Here is a 23,373-nt window from a genome sequence, read left to right on the forward strand (position 1 = left end):
TTTACTTGGCTCGCACTGCGCGCAGACTATCGATACATGGGGGAATAAATATAGGATTGTGTTTTTTCGGCATGCAAGTCCTCTGCTTGAACCATAGAGTCAAGAGTTTATTTCCTCCGTGGCTTGTACAGAACTCTTGAATAGGATTCAATAGTCTGATGTCACGCCGCCCGGCAACGGCGGCCATCTTGGTTCTAAACAAAGAAAATCATTACTTTTTATTTTTCATGCTGGCTAGAACTTTTCATATGCCTTGTGATCAGAATGTGTAAAAGTCAAAACATGATCAAATTTATGTTTTTTATTCCCTCTGGATACGCTTTTATGCTCGCCGGAGAAATATTTCATACAGGCGTCCGCCATTGTTCCGATTGTTACTAAGTTACCGTGCTCATTAGGAAGGAAGTGACGTTACGACTGTTGAAGAGTATTCCTATGTCCCAAAACTAAGCAGACAAGCGCTCTGTCATTGAACATGCCTGTCAACTTCCGTTTTGCGAGAAGAAAACGAAAGTAAGAATCTGTATTACAAACTGTTTTTTGACACACGTAAATCGACACGGCCGCGTTTTCTGTCATTCTATCGTTTTAATTGAATTTGGAGGAATGGTATGACATCATTTTGATTTGAGTGCCATATTATTTGCCTTCCATAGTGCAAAAGTACACAATGAGAATGAAGATTCTTTTCTTCTTCTTCTTCTTTGTCTTCTTATTCTTCTTCTTCTCCCTTTATTTTAATTTTCTTTCTTTTTCTTAGTTTCTTCTTCTCCTTCTCCCTTCTACTTCTTGTCCTTCCCTTTGTCGTTTTCTTTTTATTCCCCCCTTTGCCTTTGTCTTCATTCATCATCATCATCTTCTCCTTCTTCAACGACTTAATCAGTCAGAGATTAGAATCCACAATATACAAAAGAAGTATTCATTCAGATTCAGAGCCGTGAGGCCATTGGAGCCTGAGGTCGAGGTTATCTCATTTTCCATGTCTATAGCATGAAATGGACAATTATAGTTATATCAATTGCTTGCTATTATCTTGGCTATATCGCAAAGTACTTCCCACCAGATCTAATAGACCCACCATTTACTGCTGGCTGGACAGAGGAGTCATAAAAAAAATCTCGACTGCACCGGGATCAATCTTGGTCCCTTTGTGTGTGAAGCGAGTGCTCTACCAACGGAGCTATCGGGACCCCCTTTCTTTCCACCCAACACTCATGCATATAAACTACCTATATATTATTGTCAGAGTTATACTTATAGTACCATCAAAACTGAGCTTTTAGATCTACTGATAAGCACTTTTTTTCCTCACTATAATTTGTATAATTATTCTTACTAGGTGTATTAGTTTTTTTTGGATTGCAACTGTAATGGGCTATTGAGCATTGTACCTGGATATTGGCGTTAAATCAATTACCCACTACATTACATAGAATAACTGGGACTGAGATATACATCGTAGTTGAAAAGAAAAGAAATCCAGCAAAATCAGCAGCTTTTGTGAAGCATAAAATATCTACGTTATGTGCTCAAAGTGCTTTGCAAGCTGTCCTAATGCAACAGAAACACTTAACATTTAAAGTGAAACGTGATGCCTGTAAGGCTGTTACAATTTTTTCACTCATTTTACACTTGAGAAAGGTGAGCGACTGTGAGTAAAGGGACTTTTCCAAGGTCTCAAATTTTTGCCACCTGGAGCAAGACTTGAACAAGGGACAGACAAGTCCAAAGGCAAGTGACATACCATTAGAATACAATTTTAATGTCTGTTTCACATTTCATATAGGCTATATCTTAGTAATACCCAGGCCTTTAAGGGTGCAAAAGGACAATTCAAAACAATCGTCCTGTTATTGCTGCTTTTTCTATTTTCTCATTTTATTGTATTTATTTATTCCACAGATGTTCCAGAAAGACAGGGAATGTTCAAGATTATTTTTATTTGAAAAATAAATAATCTTTGCCGACAGCTCCATCTCTTGCATTTCAATTCCCATAAAAATAATTCTGAAGTATGTATTCTATTGTTAAGTTGTTAATTTTTAACATGATTTTAATCAATAACAAAAGTCCTTTCATTTTTTTCTGACAGAGACACTGAGTATGGTGAGGGAATGTGAGTAAAGAGCTTTTTCCAAGGACTCAACTATGCATCGAGTGAGTTTCGAACCAAGGACCTTCCAATTTGAAAGCGAGTGTCTTACCAAAAGACCACATAGCCACACATGACCATGTTTTCTTACATTTTACCCCACCATACTGCTTTGAGCTATGGAATAATAGAACACACAATTCGAAAGATAAGTAATGATAAATTTGGTATTATATTCAAATTTTTTATAATAAAATATTCATTTGAGCAATTGTGCCGGATAGGATTGAGAAAAATAGCTCTTTATTAAAATAAAATTCCCTTTATTCATCCCATAGGGAATTTTGTCTCTAGAGTCTATTCTAAGGGAAGACTGGAATAACCCAGGCATCAGCCACAGTGCAGCCCCGCAAATTGAGCTAAGGCGAGGTGACTTGCTCAAGGCCACACAGCGCTGGTGGGTGATCGAACTCAGTACCTTTCAAGTAGGAAGCAAAGACCGTACCGCTGAGCCACGCTTCCCCATTTATCAAGTTATATTAGTAATGCTTGAATATTTATAATTTATTGTTTTACTTGTTTTGTAGCAACATTGTTTGATATATCAGTGTGGCTCTACTGTCTGAGCTATCCACCACTCCAAAAAAAGTGGATTCAAACTCTGTGCCTATCTTGTTGAACTGCTCTCCTCCCGATTTCTTGAGTTCATGGGTTCAACAGACAAACTCCAGGCGGAGTTGTTTTACCAGTACAGTTGCTGATTTAAGCCCCCATTGCCGAGGAATTTTTATTCTCTTTGTTTTCTGGCATTTTCCTACTCACTTCATTTCTGCTCCACTCACTTTTTTCTGATTTGATTTATCAGCTCATTTATCTTTGTCTTTTAAGGATGCCAACTGTAATTCTATTGGACGTATCTCTGTCAATGTCAAGGCCAATCGCAACGACAGACCTAGGCTCCACACCTGAAGAATATCAGCGTCGCCACACAGCGATCCATGGCATCAACACATTTCTGGACTACCTCTCCAGTCATTACAAACTGGAGTTTGTTTCTTTGGTGAGTTGAATGGATGTGTACATTCAATGTTGCATCCTCTAAGGGGGTCACTGAGCTACACACATTTCTGGACTACCTCTCCAGTCATAACAAACTGGAGTTTGTCTCTTTGGTGAGTTGAATGGATGTGTACATTCAATGTTGCATCCTCTAAGGGGGTCACTGAGCTACACAAATTTCTGGACTACCTCTCCAGTCATTACAAACTGGAGTTTGTTTCTTTGGTGAGTTGAATGGATGTGTACATTCAATGTTGCATCCTCTAAGGGGGTCACTGAGCTACACACATTCAATAATAATAATAATAATAAATGGCATTTATATAGCGCTTTACCCGTTGTTACAGGCTCTAAGCGCTTTACAGTGATATAAAACAAAACATATTACAGTGAGACAAGTGTGAAGGAAACGTGATACGAATTCAATTTAACAACAACAAAATATGAAAATAATATTGCAACATTATGACGTAAAAAGATAAAACTTTAAGCGAGATTTGAACGTTGTCAATGAATCCGAGCATCTCACGTGTGATGGGAGAGAGTTTCAAAAATGGGGGGCCGAAAATTGAAAAGACTGTTCACCTATTTTACGCAATGGCTTAGGTTTGACAAGGATTGATTGGTCATTGCTTGACCTCAAGTTTCTATTGGGGACATATATGTTTAGAAGGTCTTTAATATAGGAGGGACTGTTCGTGCTCAGGGATTTGTAGACAACAGTACAAATCTTATAGGCAACTCTTTTTTCCACAGGAAGCCAATGTAACTCACGGAGAAGAAGAGTTGCTGACGGGTATTTTTTGTTATTGCGTACAATGAGCCTGGCTGCGTTATTTTGAGCAACCTGAATTTTGCTAATTTTGTCTTTAGCTAAATTCGCCCAAAGGGAGTTACAATAGTCCAATTTAGATAAAACCAGGGAATTAATTAAAAGTTCTGTTACATGCTTCGGTATTAAATTACGAATTTTGCTTATTATTTTCATTTCTATGTACATAGATTGTATTGTGTTATTCACATGGCTTGTCATGGAAAGATCTTTATCAATGATGACGCCAAGGTTTTTTGCTTTATTTGAAAATTCTATTGTGCTATTTCCAAGAGTAATAGGTGATTTATTTGCCTGTTTAAGGACACTCGGCCTTCCACACATTAAAATCTCAGTTTTACTATCATTTAATTTTAACTTATTGTGGTACATCCAAGATTTAATCTCATTGAAACAGCTCGTAATTCGTTGTATTAAGAACTGTAAATTACTAAGAGGTGCTGAATCATATATTTGCGTATCATCTGCATAAAAATGATAACTCAGATTGAATCTGGATATCACACTAGAAAGGGGCTGCATATATACAGTAAAAAGGACAGGGCCAAGAACAGAGCCTTGTGGCACTCCAAAATTTAGTAAAACTTGTTCTGACTGAACCCCATTCACCACGACAGTTTGCCATCGATCCTGTAATTATGATGTAAACCATTTAAGGGCAATTCCTTTTATGCCGAATGTATTTTCTAGTCTTCTTAACAAAATGTCATGGTCAATGGTGTCAAAGGCTGCTGAAAGATCTAAAAGGCATAATACATTGATATTGTTAGCATCAGCATTACATAACAAGTCATTAATGATTTTAAGAAGCGCCGTTTCAGTACTGTGTTGATGTTTTTAGGCTGACTGAAAGGGTTGTTCCAAACTGTTGTTCTTAAGATGAGATGTTAATTGTGTAAGAACTACCTTCTCCAAAAGTTTTGATAAAAAAGGTAAATTTGATACAGGACGATAATTGTTTAATATATTGTGGTCCAGTGATGGTTTCTTCAGAAGTGGTTTGACGAGGGCACTTTTAAAGCACGATGGAACTTCGCCAGTCAGTATGGATGTATTTATGATTGATGTAATGGATGGTAATAATGTATCGATGGAGCTGGGCAAAAGCTGTGCTGGTAGGGGATCAAGGTCGCAGGATTTAATGGGGGATTTTTTTATCAACTCGTTTATGAAACTAGGTGAAACTGGTTGGAACTTGTCTAAAGGGGTACCACAGAATGTATTTGTATCTATAAATGGTTCATGCCGATCTAGTTCTGAACGAATGTTATGGATTTTGTCTTTAAAAAAGTTGACAAATGTGTTTGGCAAGTCTCTTTGATTAGTTGTAGATGGTAATGAAGTGCATTTTTCACGTCCAAGTAGATCATTGCAGATGTTAAATAATTGTTTACAAGATTTAGAAGTTTCGAATTTTGAAAGAAAATACGTGGTCTTTGCCTTTTTTATTGTTGTCTTCCAGGCACGAAATGCGTTCTTGAATATTTCACGATGAATCGTAAGGCCTGATGTTTTCAGCAGTCTTTCTGCTCTCCGACACTTCGTTTTAACTTCCTTAACGGCCGACGTATACCACGGAGCATACTTGCGGTTGGTGACGGTCCTTGTTTGGAATGGCGCATGTTTGTCAAGCGTTTCGATGAGACAACTATTCCACTGGTCTGGAGAAATAATGGATTTTTTAGTGGGTTTTGTTTCTAAATCGCCTCTGAAATTGTCCAAATTAATGCCTTTAATGTTTCTGGTTGATGTGGTGGTGGTTTCTTGGCATGGTTTTGAAACGTCAAGATTGAAAGAAATGAGGGAGTGGTCCGCAAAGGGGAGATAATCGACGATGGCGTTGGTTTTTTGGAACTCTGAATTTTCTACAATTACCCAATCTAAAATATGACCAGCAGAGTGGGTTGGCGTTGTTACGATCTGGCACATGTTGTTCTCCGATAGTGACTCGTGCAATTTAGCGGTGTCTGTGACGTTGTCGAAGTGAAAATTAAAGTCGCCGAGTATAATTGAATGGCCAGGACGCGTGTGTTGCAAAGTTAGCATCTCGTTGATTTCCTTCCTAACATCTGGTAATTTTATTTTGTTTTTCTTTTTTGCGGGCGGTCGGTAGATGCAGTTGAAGTTGTATCTTGTATTCTGGAGGGATAATCTAAGCTCAATGGCCTCCATTGTTTTGCAGCGCATTTCGAGGATTTCCACATGTTTTGATAATTTTGTTTTATAAAATACCCCAATGCCACCCCCTCGCTGATCTTTTCTTGGATACGATCTAAATTGGTACCCTGGGGGTGTCATAGCTTTTTCAATTGGGTCGTCTCCAGACTGTGAGAGCCATGTCTCTACTATAAATAGTATGTCAAAGTTCTTCTCCGTTAATAAATCGCTTAATTCTTCGGTTTTGTTACGGCAATCTGGTAACGGAAGTCTATTTTTCCTCATTGCTGAAGACAACATTTTATAAATGTTCCATTTATATTTTATTTCGATGGTCATTTATATAAATAAAAAACCAAGAGCATTTATATAGTACAAAATCCACTAAACGTGCTCAGAGCGCTTTACAAAGGGTCCCTCACCAACAACAACATATAACATGTAGAATGAGACATGGCGCCTGTTAGGCAATATATTACAATTTTTTTCCAACAGATACAATGGTTAATGGCCAGTTACTCATTTTACAACTGAGTACAGTGAGAGAATGTGAGACATGGCGCCTGTTAGGCAATATATTACAATTTTTTTCCAACAGATACAATGGTTAATGGCCAGTTACTCATTTTACAACTGAGTACAGTGAGAGAATGTGAGTAAAGAGCTTTTTCCGAGGACTCAACTATGCGCCGAGCGAGGCTCGAACCCAGCACCTTCAGATCCGAAAGAGATTGTCATACCACTAAACCACATCGTCGCACATAGCCGATTAAGTTGATTGAATGCAAACAAAAATGGATATAACAGCTTCAAAAAAGAACAAAATACCAAACACAGAACATATCAGGCTCAAAACCCTTCTACAGCCAACAAAAAAACCCAATAAAAACATAGATATATTACTAAATTCCAGATAGACGACAGAGATAATTGGTAGGTCTTCTCTTGTAGAAAAATCTTGGAAAGTACTTTCCATTGTCTTCCATTTACTTTGGTGCATGTCAATCTGATAAAATTTTAATCTTAAATCTTTTACAATCCCTTCCTTATTTTTGCACTGATATGACCTTAAAGTGTCATAAAAATGTAAATAGATGCCATCCTATAGAATTATTCTATGTCATTTTTCATTATGATTAAGTAAGATTTTACAATTTTTAATCTTCACAGATTGCATTTTCCTACCTGTGGGAGCAGCTCGTATCATTTACCAGAGACTACGATTTGATTAAAGCTGCTCTGAATAAAGTAGAAGCGTTCAGCAAGACTTGTATCGAAGCTGCCTTGAACGGTGTGAAGACAATTGTTTCCGATGAATGGAGCAACGCCTCGTGCCAGGTAAACAGTTTTGTATCAATCAAAATACAGACATGCCGAATCTTACAAATTTTTCGTAATTTTACAAATTTTAGACAAATTTCATGGCCAAATACCAAATTTTATGGAAAATTACGAATTTTTAATTCTTAGTACTACTTAAATGATAATAAGAATTATAATAATGATAAGAAGAAGAAGAACAACAACTACTACTACTACTACTACTACTACTACTACCACTACTACTACTACTACTACTACTACTATTACTATAATAATGATAATAAAAATAATAATAATATTGTGGTTGTTCATACACAATTTCAGAAATTACGAATTTCCTTGTCAAATTACTAAAAATTGACATTAAAATTACAAAATTTGAAGTTTTCAATTTGGCAAGTCTGAAAATATGTAATACCTTTTCTTATTGTAACACATAGTGGCCAACTATCCTGATGAGGTTCGATCCCCAGTCAAGGTCGACTGATTTTTTGGGATTTTTTTTTTTTCTTCTATTTTTCTTTCTTGCTTTGTATCTGTATGGTTGGCGCTGAAGAAACCAATGGACTGGTTGTATTTCAGCGGCGTCCTCATTGGGCGCGGGCCCATGTCAGTCGGGCCTTGAAATCGTTTAGGTGTGGTGCCATGATGACCAGTTCATCCAGCCCATTCCACTCCGAGATAGTTCTAATGAAGAAAGAATTTCTGTATAGTTTTGTGTTCTTCTCTGTGGGATTTTGAAGCAGTTCGAATTGTTTGTGGCGTATCTGTCAATGGGGTTTTCGATTATGTGGCGTGAAAAAGGAGTCTGCCTTTATTGATGGTATTTGATCTGTTATTATCTTTAACATGAATGACAGACGGGTTTCTTTTCTTCTTTGTTGGAGGCTGATGAGATTTCTTTCTTCTAACATTTTCGTCATGCATCCCCGGGTTCTGCTCTTATAGTTCCCAGTTATGAACCGGGCGCCTTGTCTCTGGACTCTCTCAAGTTTTTGAATATCCTCTTTCAGGTAGGGGTCCCAGGCAACTGCTCCGTATTCCAATTGTGATCTCACAAGTGCGAGGTAGGCGTTTTGTTTGCATGACGTTGGGGCGTGGCTAAGATTTCGGCGGAGAAACGCGAGGGTGCAGCTTGCCTTTTGGGTTATTTTGTCTGGCACCTTTCATACACACTGGTTCAGATCTTTATCTTGATGAATAAATTATGGAGCACATTGGACAGGGTGAAAGCTTGGAAACTGTGCACCTCATCAAGGTGGCTATTTATTAATGATTAATATATTTCACATCTTTCCTTTCTCTGAAGGTTATTCTGGTGACTGACGGCAGTCTTGGGGTTGGCCTTGGATCCCTCAAACGATCACTACACACCTGCCACTCCAGGCAGTCTACAGACGACAAGTTCCCACTGCCTTTCCCCTTTCCTTGCAAACTTCACATCGTGTGCGTCGGTAACCCGAATGATTCCGATGTGCGGATGTCCTTGCCGTATTATCAGCAGCTCATCGACATTGGAGAGCACGGTGGAGAACTTCATACTCTAGATGGTCCTGTGTCCTTTCGGTAAAATTCCTACTTTTAAAAAATTTCTCAGTTTGAAAGTACGGCTATCTGGTATAGTGGCATAACACTCACTACGGATAGGAAGGTCCTGGGTTCGAGCCTCGCTCGGCGCATAGTTGAGTCCTTGGAAAAGGCTCTTTACTCACATTCTCTCATCGTACTCAGGTGTAAAATGAGTACCTGGCCATTAACAGCGTTGTCTCTGTCCAAAAAAATTGTTATAACAGGCGTCATGTCCCGTCCTAAATGTTAAATGTTGCTGTTGGCCAGGGACCCCTTGTAAAGCACTTTGAGCATGTTTAGTGGGTATTGTGCTATGTAAAAGCTCAATTTGTTTCTTTTGTTTTATTCCCTTTTTATTTTTCTGTCCTTTCTTTTGTTTTGTGCTTATGTCTTTTGTTTCTCCACCATTTATATTTACAAGGGTTTAAAACTTGCATTGAAATAGGACTATAGATGAGGGAGGAAAAAGATGTTAATACAATAACATACAATGTAGATTATAACTAGAATATCAAATACAAGTAAACAACAGTCAAATAGTCAACGTTAGAACAACAATGATATAAAGTACATTTATTTAATTACTTTTTAATTTTATTTTATTTTATTTTACTTTATTTTTTTCTTTTACTTATTTACTCACATACTTTCTTTTAAAATTATTTTAAGGTCAATATCTATAAGCCTGTGTGTAAAATATATAATAAAAGTAAAATGGCAATATGACTGTGACGGTAAGCGTTGGATATCTCTCATTCCTGAGGTGAAAAAAAAACAAAAGAAAACCAATGATATACCATCGAAACTGGTAAATGGAACACCACTTTATTGGACTGATTTTGTCTGTGACAATTTTTTCCCATATAACTTCTACTAATTAATCAGAAGCGAAGAACGGTCATTTTGGAATAATATCCAAGTTTCATCAAACTTCCGCCCCGTTTTTTCTTTTTTCAAATAAATAAATAAAAAAAATAATAAAATTCCCTTTATTCATCCCCAAGGGGATATTTGTCTTTAGGGTCTATTCCAAGGGAAGACTGGAATAAACCAGGCATCAGCCGCAGTGCTGCGCCGCAAAGTGAGCTAGGGCTAGGTGACTTGCTCAAGGCTACACAGAGCAGCGGCGAGTGATCGAACTCGTTACCTTTAGGGTACGAAGCAAAGACCGTACCGCTGAGCCAAGCTGTCCCTAAATATCCCAAAACTCAATTTATTTTTAAAAGCTTTAATGATGGTAATGTTGTAGGTTCACAATAAATGTCATTGAGTCATCAACAATCAATTTTCTTTTATCTTATTTCGTAGACTTTACAAATTAAGCTTCTTAGAAAGCAAAGAATGGTGTATAGGGGAACAGGTTGTCTTGCAAATGGGTGCTTGCTTAGGACGTTATTCGTATAAATGATTAAAAAGCAAATATATAGAAAAGAAATCCAAAAATATGTATTATGTTTTTACTCACCATTTTATAATTTTCTTTCTCCTTGTGCAGAAGTGTATCTGACTGTTTTCAGAGACTGGCCGAGAAAAACTACTCTCCATTTTGTGGGACATTGAATTGTGGGAATTTTTCCTGTGCCATCCAGCTTTTTCCCAAACCAGAGCCGTATGTCAGGTCAGTGAATGCCCATTATCATTACATTGATATTTTAAGATAAAGGAGAGTAGAGGAGCTGACGGCATTTTGATCATCTGATCCCTGTCTAAGTGATACTAAGCTTTAAAAGCTTTGGACTGTAAAAAGTAATAATAATAATAATAATAATAATAATAATAATAATAATAATAATAATAATAATAGTAGAATCCACGGTATCATCGACAATGAGGCTCTTGGCACTTTAAATTACATCAACACAAAACAATATAGAAAGTACATGACATCAGAAAAGATTTAATAAACAAAAATGAATATAACAGCTTAATAGAAGAAGAAAATACCGAACACTAGCACAGAAAGTTCCGGGCTCAATACCCTTCTTCAGCTGATCCCTGTCTAAGTGATACTATGCTGTTAAAAGCTGTGGACTGTAAAAAGTAATAAACAAAAAATGATTATAACTGCTTAAACAAAGAACAAAATACCAAATACGGAACGTTTCGGACTCAACTGTCTAGAATCTTAATCTTTGCAAAGTATTGCTTGATGTTGATGATTTGCATATTTTATTGCTCCTGTTCTTGTTGGATTAATTAATAGTCGGCAATAATTGCTCTCTATAAACTCGCTCTCATTTTCCATTTTCATTATCAGGACTACCAGATGGCCTCGTTTGTGTGCCAAAATTAGCCACAGAGAGAATCGTTTTTCTATTATCGATGAGTTTTTCAAATGGGTCACAGTAATAGTAGTGTGTGGCCACGTGAAGTTCTATTTTGCCACTTTTGAATCGAAATTGGCCAAGAAGCACTGTAGCCACCTGGCAGCCCTGATTATTAATTTGTTGTTTATTTTTTTCCAGTCGATGCGAAGAAAGTGGCGAGGCTCACAAATCTCTAAGTGTCACAGACTCCGTTGACATCATAGGCTTCGTGGACATCAAGGATGTAGGCAGCCCTCCCACCATAGCAAGACACCTCATGCTGCCTCTGCCTACCAGAGATAAACAGAATAGTGATTCTACTAATGGTAACCATATCTACTTGTTTACATGAAGTTATGTGGTCTAGTGGTATGACACTGGCTTTCGGATTGGAAGGTCCTGGGTTCGAGCCTCACTCGTGGCTTAGTTAAGTCCTCGGAAAAGGCTCTTTACTCACATTCTCTCACCGTACTCAGGTTAAAATGAGTACCTGGCCACTAACAGTGTTGTCTCTGTCGGAAGGAAATTGTAATTTCGCCTCTAATATGCATCACATCTCGTCCTACATGCTTAGTGTTGCTGTTGGCCAGGGACCCCTTTGTACAGCACTTTTAGCACATTTAGTGGATAATGCACTATATTTAAGCTCAGTTTGTTTTTGTTTTTTTGTTGTTGTTGAAATTTTAATGTTTTTCATAATGTCAGCTAATGACACTATTTTTAGACATGTTCTTCCTCTTCTCATGTGCCTTTATATCTGGAGTCCCTTTTCAAAGATGAAGGTACTCGTCTTTTTTAGTTCCTCTTGCGGGGTAAAAAAATTTTTATGTAGAGAAGTTGCAACCATTCAGATGGGAATAATATAGGTGACAATCAAAATCTCAATAATTAAGAGTGATGATGATGATGATCATCAACTGAAAGATGATTGAAAAATGAAAGGACATTGTCATAACAATTATTTGTTTCAGGAAAAGAGCAAGACACCAAGGGTGGTAAAATTGATCATGACATTGTTTTGTACTTCCATTTAATCTAAACTTTAAGGTTTCATAAGAATTATTTGTTTCAGGAAAAGAGAAAGACATCAAGAGTGGTAAACCAGAAGAGGAAGAAGAGGCTCTCGACGATGGAAGAACTCCTTCTTTTACAGTCTTACTCCATGGAAGCCTCAAAGTTCAAAGCATGGTCGCCATTGCTAGAGTACAGTATGTCCAGTGAACAAGAATAATAATATACCTGTCATCTGCATTTTTTGCAGCCGCAACCGCAAATATGGCGATCCGCAAATTTTGGGAAAATTGGCAAATCGCGTGGCAAATTTTGGGGAAAAAAAGAAGCGAAAACAAAATAACGAAAATAAAAAGTGCGAAACTTGAGAAATGTTGCAGTTTTGCCTGGGCCCAAACCAAGGGACGCTACTCCCTACGGATAATGATCCTTTAAAATCTTTGTAACAACGCTATTCACAGTCATTTCATTTCTCAAGTCAAATAAATCGAGTCACTTACACTTCCAACTTCAGTCATGGATCGTTTAGTCAAAAAATCTTCAAATAAGGACCCAAAGCTTAGTTCTCCTCTGCAAATTTTTTGGCAAATTTTAGGTCCCAATTTGGCAAAAAATGCAGATGACAGATATACTGATGGTTGGTGGATCAAATCTCTGAAGTTTCGCTTTCACGACATACAAGCTTTGCGCACAAAAGTCTGATCTGTCCAAATTTAAATACAACATGGTGCGCAAAGATCGTATGTAGACTTCAGAACCGATCGGGAAAATCCAAACTTCAGAGGTTTGAACCTCTGACCATCGATAACATTCTTATACACTTGCTTTTTAGAATTCCGGTCGTGTTCCCAATCGCTTCCCAAGCTTGCAAGAGCACAGTGGGAACAAAGTTTGAATTCCAAAATGCAGGAGTGTAAGAAATCTTTTATTCTACCCATCAATCGATTTCCGATTTCATCACATTTGAATAAAAGACACGTTTAGAATAACTCAAATGATACTTCTCTTTTAAGACTAATTTTAATGAAATTTCACGCTTGATAATCTGACGTCTCAAATTATTATTATATTGTAAATTTGATATTAAATGCTTTACTATTTATAGAGAGGGGTAGAATAATAGCAGATGTAATTTATTTTGGTAGATGCTTCTATCAAACGCTCTGGAACAAATGCTAGAAGTGTAGTCACAAGACGGTGCTGTCTTCATGCATGATGCTGTGTGTTGTTAAAATATAAGCTATATTGATAAGGGCGAGTGTATGGTATAGTGGTTATGTGTTTCCTTTGGATAACTAAGTTATGAGTTCAAATCTCGTTGAAAATACTTGGATTTTAAAAAACAATGACTTTGGACATTAAGATACTGTCCCATATTGTCCTGTCATAAATGAAATTTAACCTTTAAGATAGGCGGGTAGCATTCTAAGTATTTTAGTCAATGTTGGAAAGAGCATTTTACTCACAGCTTTGAGATTTTGTTTTATTTTTATTTTCAGTTCTTTATTAAAAATCAATTTACACTCATATTCCACCAAGAGTCGAAGAAAAACTCATTTTGTCCATATTGTTTCAAACATGTTCTATTTATAGTGATAAGTGCTGAATTCTAATGCTACCAGTATGGGTGAAACAGTGGTATTCTAATGCTACCTGTATGGATGAAACAGTGGCATGAATTCTAATGCTACATGTGTGGATGAAACAGTGGTATGAATTCTAATGCTACATGTATGGGTGAAACAGTGGTATGAATTCTAATGCTACCTGTATGGATGAAACAGTGGTATGAATTCTAATGCTACCTGTATGGATGAAACAGTGGTATGAATTCTAATGCTACACGTATGGATGAAACAGTGGTATGAATTCTAATGTTTCATGTTTTGTGAATTCCCAGAAAGGACTGGTACGGAATGATTTACTCCTGGGCTGACAGCAAGAAGAAATCCAGCCTCATCCTGGCCCTCTTCACACCAGGTATGGAGTACTGATTATCATACGTAGTACAGTGCAACTTCTGGATAAAGACACCCCATAATAATATATTGAATATTAATAATATTGTTCAGCTATGTGGTCTTGTGGTATGACACTTTCTTTCGGATCGGAAGGTCCTGGGTTCGAGCCTCGCTCAGCGCATAGTTGAGTCCTTGGAAAAGGCTCTCTACTCATATTCTCTCATCGTACTCAGGTGTAAAATGAATACCTGGCTGTTAACTGCGTTGTCTCTGTTGAAAAAAAAAAAAATGCAATATCGCCTAATAGGCATCATGTCTCGTTCTTCATATTAAATGTTGCTGTTGGCTAGGGACCGCTTGTAAAGCGCTTTGAGCGTGTTTGGTTGACATCGCGCGATATAAAAGCTCAAGTTTATTTTTTGAATAACGACAATTCCTCGATAAATAGCAACATTGATCTCCAGTCCTGATTTTTTTGTTATATGTTATTTGTAATAAAAAACCCAAAATAGTGACATACATCGGTGATACCAAAACTCACGTTTCACAGGGAAAAAATCTGGTGTGGAGCAAATAATTCCGGGTTATGGGCAACTTCTGTCAAATTCCAATGAGATCAAATTGTTCCAAGGATACCGCTTCCCCCTGCACCACCACATCATCACGTCTACAGCCACCAACACAACATCATTATCACTACTACTACAACTACAACCACATATCATTAATACCACTACTACTGCAACCACCATCATCATCATCACTACCACCCCTCATCATCCCAACCACCACCATCACCACATCATCATCACTACCACTAATGCTATAACAACCACTATCACAGCATCATCACCACTACCACTACTACTACAATGAACAACCACCAACACCACATCACCCTCTCTACTACCAGTACTACAATCACTATCAGTAGGTTTTGGAGCTTTACTTCATTTGTAATATGAAAACTTTTTTTGTGTTTAGATATCATAATATAATTCTAATCAGTTATCTATTTAGAACTATACTATATGTAAACACAATGCCAAATACCATCCCAATTCCCTTTTCTTGTGTGCAGAAATTCCTCTTTCAGCATTGAAATTCCTACGAGTGGTGTCTGAAATTCCTGTGAGCCAAATTTAAAGTTGGTGTCTCTGCATACATTTTAGTAAAAACACTGCTTAGCGACATTGATATAACAACAATGGGCAGTTGTTACAAAAGATCTCTGCTGATGGTGACAAAAATTGAAAAAGTAGGAAAATGTTGAACGATTGCCTTTAAGCCCCATTTTTACTGCACTAAACCCCACTTTTAGAGCAATTGAGATGATAGACTATCGATACTCTAGCTAACTTCTGGAGAGTGGGAAACTGCACCTGTGTGTTCCACCACACATCAACTCTCTCATTGTTAAGCACATTGTTTCGAGAAAATGTAATTTTTAAAAGGAGGAAATTCCTCCTCTGGACTCCAAAATCGCGGATTTCCGCGGATCCAAGGAAAACCATCAGCACTGAGCCTAACAATTCCTACCAGTACAGAGCTGCCAATTTGAAATTTTAAGAATTCGTAGTTTCCAAGGGAAAAAATGAAAAGTCACTATAATAGCTTTACAAATCAATATATGCCTTCACCGTGATCTACAAATGCTTTAAAGTCCTGAATATTGGATCTAAGAATGGCTACTGCAAGGTTTGAGATTTTTTCTAAGATGGTCATTTAAATTGATAGATATTTGAAGGACGAGTTTTCTGGCCAAATTTTTAAATACACGATTTTCCAGAGTGTGGGAGTTAACTGGTTAAAATGAATGACAATCCCCCTCCCCTCTCTCTAACTTCATAATTTCCATTCATTTTCATGCTCAGGTCAAAATGCAGTGCAGTGGCTCGGACAATTTGACAATCTCACGTCCTGCAAAGAATTTCTACCAGAAAAGTTGTATTCAGACGAGGAGAAGAAAAGTCCATTTCCTGTCAGGCCAGGGGACAAGAGAAGTTACTCCCAAAGTTGTGTCGTTTGGATCAAACCGACAGGTCTACAGGTATAGACAGTATTTCCCTTTGATTGTGCAAGACATCTGTTTACTTGATACCACATTACCTTCATCTGTTAACTTGATACCACATTACCTACACTGTTAACTTGATACCACATTACCTACATCTGTTAACTTGATACCACATTACCTACATCTGTTAACTTGATACCACATTACCTACATCTGTTAACTTGATACCACATTACCTACATCTGTTAACTTGATACCACATTACCTACATCTGTTAACTTGATACCACATTACCTACATCTGTTAACTTGATACCACATTACCTACATCTGTTAACTTGATACCACATTGCCTACATCTATTAACTTGATACCACATTACCTACATCTGGTAACTTGATACCACATTACCTACATCTGTTAACTTGATACCACATTACCTACATCTGTTAACTTGATACCACATTACCTACACTGTTAACTTGATACCACATTACCTACATCTGTTAACTTGATACCACATTACCTACACTGTTAACTTGATACCACATTACCTACATCTGTTAACTTGATACCACATTACCTACATCTGTTAACTTGATACCACATTACCTACATCTGTTAACTTGATACCACATTACCTACATCTGTTAACTTGATACCACATTACCTACATCTGTTAACTTGATACCACATTACCTACATCTGTTAACTTGATACCACATTACCTAAATCTGTTAACTTGATACCACATTGCCTACACTGTTAACTTGATACCACATTACCTACACTGTTAACTTGATACCACATTACCTACATCTGTTAACTTGATACCACATTACCTACACTGTTAACTTGATACCACATTGCCTACACTGTTAACTTGATACCACATTACTACTACATCTGTTAACTTGATACCACATTACCTACATCTGTTAACTTGATACCACATTACCTACATCTGTTAACTTGATACCACATTACCTACATCTGTTAACTTGATACCACATTACCTAAATCTGTTAACTTGATACCACATTACCTAAATCTGTTAACTTGATACCACATTGCCTACACTGTTAACTTGATACCACATTACCTACACTGTTAACTTGATACCACATTACCTACATCTGTTAACTTGATACCACATTACCTACACTGTTAACTTGATACCACATTGCCTACACTGTTAACTTGATACCACATTACCTACATCTGTTAACTTGATACCACATTACCTACATCTGTTAACTTGATACCACATTACTTACATCTGTTAACTTGATACCACATTACCTACATCTGTTAACTTGATACCACATTACCTACATCTGTTAACTTGATACCACATTACCTACTTCTGTTAACTTGATACCACATTACCTACACTGTTAACTTGATACCACATTGCCTACACTGTTAACTTGATACCACATTACCTACATCTGTTAACTTGATACCACATTACCTACATCTGTTAACTTGATACCACATTACCTACATCTGTTAACTTGATACCACATTACCTACATCTGTTAACTTGATACCACATTACCTACACTGTTAACTTGATACCACATTGCCTACACTGTTAACTTGATACCACATTACCTACATCTGTTAACTTGATACCACATTAACTACATCTGTTAACTTGATACCACATAACCTACATCTGTTAATTTGATACTACATCACAGTGGCAGTGGTTTTATTTTGATTTGAATTAAGTACATAGCTGTGAGCTCGACAAGCGGTTATTACAGGCAATATTACAATTTTTATGGACGGTCAATGCTGTTAATGGCCAGGTACTCATTATACACCTGAGTGCAGTGAGAGAATTTGAGTAAAGAGCCTTTTCCAAGGGCTCAACTATTAGCCGCTCAGAGTGAGACTCGAACACTGGACCTTCCCGTCCAAAGGCAAGTGCCATACCACTAGACCACATCGCTTCGCTGCAGGACTGCATTATGATTGCTCTACAGAATCAAGCCTCAGGCTTATACTATACTCTAAACAAAACTCGGGTTTGTTTTTTTATCAACAACAAATAAATCCTCGTACCCACATTTTCATTTCAGTCTGACATTCAGAAAGTTCTGAGACACGCTCGGAAATTACCGGATAAACTGCAACAGTTTTACAAGGTAAGGGATTGTGGAAAATAAAATTAATAAGATTGAATCTGATCTCATCAAAATTCGTTAGGGACTGACTGGAAGAGATGAGTTTTGTGTTGTTATACTCTGTTGAGATGTAAATGTTGCTGCTCGAAGCACAAGCTCAAAGAAATAAATATGAAATGTGAAAATGAATGTAAGCTTCAGTTTAATATACGAAAACAGATTATATGGACATTCATCTTAACAACACTGCTACCACATTATCTCATTCATCTGTAGTGTTTAATTCATCCTGTTTTGTTGATAAAGGGGAAACCTGAAACGTCCATATCATGTTTTCATATATTAATATGAAGCTTACACATTCAATTTCACATTGTTATACTCTCATGGGTGCAAGCAACTGGACCTCAAAAAGCCTGCAAATCTACTTATGACCAGACATATAATCTGAAAAAGCCTGCAAGATTCACGGACTTATCTCGTCATTTGAAGTCTTGTTCTCAGCATCTAGTCTTCATAATAGTAGGCCACAATTGTTGTATATTTAATCCAAAGGTTGTAATGCAGTAATTTGTTAAGTTTCTTGTCACAAGTTGCACAATTTTAAAATATACAAAAATAAACTTTAAAAAACAAAACAAAAAATCAATCAAATCCAAATCGCAAAAAGCCGGCGACGTTTTTTTCGGTAATCCAATCGGCCGGCACTCTTGCACCCATGTACTCTGTTGAGATGAAAATCTTACCAATAGGGGCCTGGTCTTAGTCAGCCCATTCTACGGTAGTTAAAGATAAACATTTGAAAATGTCTGAATGTTTGTTTTTGTTGTTTTTAAGGGTTTTACGGCGCTTGCAACACATTTAGGTTATATCAGCGCCAGTTAAAAGGAAGAAAATGGGACAGTAAAAAGTTCTAGAATTACAATTAAAGCATCCAAGAAAAAGTAAGACAAAGGGGAACTTGGAACAAATAGGGATCAGATGTAGATTCCAAGAGCATACCATCAATGTTCTTAGTTTGAGATCACCAATAAGTCTCATCTGGACACAAGCACGGCCCCCACTAAGAGGAACACACTCAAATGCTTACATTATAAATTAGAACAAATATAATAATACATAACAGAGAGATGATTTACAAGGAAAAAAATATCATCTCCAAAAACAATAACTATGCATTCGACTGTTTCCCTCCCAGCCAGGACCCCGACCAGGGCCAGGACAAAACCAAGCAATCTCATTCCAAGATAAAGACAGAATGCAAGTTGGAAAACAGATATAGGGGGATAGAAGACACAATAAGTACCTCCCTGCCCATTATGGGAGGTAGGAACCCCACCCAGAAAATGTCTGAATGGAAAAGTGCCAGATAAGCAGAAAGATCAAACCCAAAATATCAGCTTCCCTTGACTTTCACTTTTATCTTTGGCAAAGATGTGAATGGGTGCCGCTCTCTAGGCTGTGACGGATTATTTAAAACTAGCTATACAAAATATACGTCTAACTGGTGACTTGCACTGTATCATGTCCCATACAACCTGCTGGGGAAATAAAAAGTGCTGAATGTTTTGAAAGTCAAAACGCATTTTTTAATTCATTTATCTCTTTCTCTCTCTCTCTCTCTTCATTTCTTTCTTTCTTTTTTTTTTTTTCCATCCAACCCCAGGAGCTAAATCGGACAAGACGAGCTGCCCTTTCCTTTGGTTTTCTCAACCTCCTCAGCGCCATGGCCGATATGCTGGACAGAGAGTGCACCCTTCTGCCTGGTTCTGCCCATCCCAATGCAGCAATTCAGCTGACCCACGCTGCCAGTAGTTTGCGTTCTGAGTCTGCCCTCAATCCATTTCATACCATCCTCGCTTTACAGACCAATTTTGCCTCAGAAAGTGCTGCAGACAGATAGTAAATACTCGAGCATTTATATAGCGCAATATCCACTAAACGTGCTCAAAGCGCTTTACAAGGGGTCCCCAACCATCAGCAACACGTAACATGTAGAACAAGACATGACGCCTATTAGGCGATAATACATTTTTTTATGACAGAGACAATGCTGTTAATGGCCAGGTACTTATTTTACACCCGAGTACAGTGAGAGAATGTGTAGAAAGAGCCCTTTTCCAATGACTTAACTATGCGCCGAGCGAGGCTCGAACCCAGAACCTTCCGATCTTACCACAAGACCACATAGCCGCACAGATAGCAAAGTTTTATTGTTGCCTCTTGGTGATTTTGATGTCATTTTTTTAAAACATTAAATTATAGGAAACAAAAAGTTTTAGTGGGGTGTGGCTATGTTGTCTAGAGTGGTACGACATTCGCCTTTGATCGGAAGGTCCTGGGTTTGAGTCTTGAGCGATTCATAGTTGAGTCCTTGGAATAGGCTCTTTACTCACTCTCTCACTGTACTCAGGTGTAAAATGACTACCTGGCCATTAACAGCATTGACTGAAAAAAATTGTAATATCGCCCCTAGGCGTCATGTCTCATCTTACGTGTTAAGTGTTGCTGTTGACGAGGGGCGCTTTGTAAAGCGCTTTGATCACGTTTAGTGGATATTGTGCTATATAAAAGCTCGCTTTTTCTTTTTAAATGGAGCCAAAGTTTATTGTCGCATGAGGCAAACTAATGAAAGCAATTCAAGAGTAACCCCCCCCCCCCCCCTCTAATATTTCACTCTGTTCTCTGACCGAAGTGGTGTCAGTGGCAAAGAGATTATAGTATGACCTGTAAAAGCATTAAACAAATGTTAAAGTGATACTAGGGTGCTAGAAGCTGTGGACTGTATGAAGTGATAAACAAAAATGAATATAACAGCTTCAAAAAATAACAGAATACCAAACAAGAAACGTTTCGGGCTCAAAACCCATCTTCAGCCAACAACAAAAAACAATAAAGAAATAAATACATTACTATATTCCAGATAGATGACAGATATCTGTCATTTATCTGGAATTTAGTAATGTATTTATATCTTTACTGTTTTTTGTTGTTGGCTGAAGAAGGGTTTTGAGTCCGAAACGTTCCGTATTTGGTATTTTGTTATTTTTTTTGGAGATGTTATATCATTTTTGTTTATTACTTTTTACAGTCCACATCTTCTAGCACCCTAGTATCACTTCGTCCCTGAATGTGACAAATTAAACACACACATTTTCCAATGCTTTGGGTTGAATCAGAACTTTAAGCCGATCAAGTGATTCTTTTTCATCTTATACAAGTAGAGATATAAATGAAATTGTGTTCATCATGTATTAATAATTTTACTGATCTGAAAGAATTAAACTTCTGTTTCTTATTTAAAAATAAATAATTTGTCTTAATTTTTTTATATGCGAGACATTATATATATATATATATCAGGGATGCCACTTTTCCGGTTTTAGCCGGAAATCCGGTTTTTTTACCACCTGCCAGTTTTAATCCGGAATCTCCAGTTTTTGTCCGTCGTCCCTATTCAAAATAAAAAGATTTTTAAAAAATAATTTTTTTTTCAAGAAGAAGAAAAAAATCGCGATCGAGATTTGAAATTTGAGCCGGAACTTTTTCGCGGGTGAATAATTTGGGCTGTCACCGCTGGTCGAATATTTGAGCACCTAAATGGTAGTTTATCTCCGCCCATCCCCATCACAATTTCTCCTTTTTAAAAAAAAAAAATTTTGATAAATAAACAGTGAGTTTGAGAATTTCTCAGAAATTTTCCACTGAATTTGCCGTGTCAAACATTTCCCTCAAAACCACAAAATCACCATTATGTCTTATGTCTTATGTCATATTTTGACACCTGTGCAATAGTCTCGTGAAATTTAGTGACGGTCCCGTTTTTATGACGAATGGCACCAGATGTCACAATTGACACAGACGACCAGTGGTGTTCTTTGATTAGCTAGTTGATGGTTGAAGGGGAAGGGGAGGGACAAATCTCTCTCTCTCTCTCTCTCTCTCTCTCTCTCTCTCTCTCTCTCTCTCTCTCTCTCTCTCTTCCTCTTTTCCTTTGCCTTTCTTTCCATTTCTCTTTTCTTCTTTTTTTTTTTTTTTGATATAGAATTCCTAAGATCAATTCATAAATTATTCCGGTAGAGAAGTCTCCTCCCCCCCCGCCTTCTTTCTCTCTCTCTCTCTCTCTCTCTCTTTATTTCTTTCGCAACCATCCGTTAAATCATCTGGTCTTACAGAGATAATACATTAACCTAGAATAAAGCAATGGTGATTGGCTTAGTTTATTCTTCTTTCTTTTTACCTTTTGACTATGGCTTTAAATTTGAGATTCTTGGGTTGTATTTATAAGCTGAATAACCACTAGGTTTCGGTACAAAATAAAAGATATTTTAGCCTGCTTTATAAAGTAAAAATCAAAACAAAACAACACTTTCTGGCCTTTTATTTGAATAACATTGTAGGCCTTTAACATGTGGAAAGGACAATTCATTAAATGTTTACAAAAAGTAAATTTATGTTTAATGATAAGAATGGATTTATACTAGTAATAGTAATATATTACATAATACCAATACAAAACTATGTTCCTGTTATTTTTACACTTTGCTTGCGTTTGACCGATAGACGGAGAATTTTCCTCCTTTTTGACAATTTGCTATTATTATCACTGAATAAAAAACACTCACCAAAACCACTACATCATCTCTACCACCACTACTATTACAACCACCACCACATCATCATCCCTACCAACACTACTACTACAAATAACACCACATCATCCCTTCCACCAGTACTACTACAACTACCACCACATTATCATTCCTACCACAACTATTACAACCACCACCACACAATTATCTCTAAAAGACCACCACTACTACAACCACCACCACATCATCATCCCTAGAACCACTACTACTACAACCACCATCAGATCATCATCTCTAAGACCACTACTACTACTACTACT

The 23,373-nt window shown here is 37.2% G+C and overlaps 1 protein-coding gene across 3 annotated transcripts; it reads left to right on the forward strand.

Moving 5' to 3' along the window:
* Nucleotides 1-495: 495 nt before the first annotated feature.
* LOC144964431 (integrator complex subunit 14-like) lies at nt 496-21,771 on the forward strand. Of its 3 annotated transcripts, XM_078898674.1 has the most exons (14): nt 496-609; nt 1,903-2,012; nt 2,981-3,152; nt 7,311-7,478; nt 8,773-9,029; nt 10,528-10,650; nt 11,498-11,664; nt 12,411-12,546; nt 14,250-14,329; nt 16,185-16,360; nt 18,417-18,482; nt 20,128-20,448; nt 20,938-21,181; nt 21,575-21,771. In XM_078898674.1, the coding sequence occupies exons 3-12, from the start codon at nt 2,982-2,984 to the stop codon at nt 20,362-20,364; spliced, it is 1,581 nt and encodes a 526-aa protein (XP_078754800.1). In that variant the 5' UTR covers nt 496-609; nt 1,903-2,012; nt 2,981; the 3' UTR covers nt 20,365-20,448; nt 20,938-21,181; nt 21,575-21,771. The 3 variants fall into 3 exon arrangements, with proteins under 3 accessions (XP_078754800.1, XP_078754799.1, XP_078754798.1); XM_078898673.1 differs by having other exon boundaries at nt 20,128-21,181; XM_078898672.1 differs by having other exon boundaries at nt 20,938-21,771.
* The last annotated feature ends 1,602 nt before the right edge of the window (nt 21,772-23,373 follow it).

The sequence above is a fragment of the Berghia stephanieae genome, chromosome 2, assembly GCF_034508935.2.
Source record: "Berghia stephanieae isolate SIO BIC M18660-M18661 chromosome 2, UCSD_Bste_1.3, whole genome shotgun sequence".
In the NCBI taxonomy this organism is placed as follows: domain Eukaryota; kingdom Metazoa; phylum Mollusca; class Gastropoda; order Nudibranchia; family Aeolidiidae; genus Berghia; species Berghia stephanieae.

What these genes read in the sequence shown, in the direction of transcription:
- LOC144964431 (XM_078898673.1), top strand. Translation starts at nt 2,982, where the DNA reads ATGCCAACTGTAATTCTATTGGACGTATCTCTGTCAATGTCAAGGCCA. An exon ending in GATGGTCCTGTGTCCTTTCG is followed by an intron (nt 9,030 to 10,527) that starts GTAAAATTCCTA and finishes CTCCTTGTGCAG; the next exon opens with AAGTGTATCTGACTGTTTTC. An exon ending in AAACCAGAGCCGTATGTCAG is followed by an intron (nt 10,651 to 11,497) that starts GTCAGTGAATGC and finishes ATTTTTTTCCAG; the next exon opens with TCGATGCGAAGAAAGTGGCG.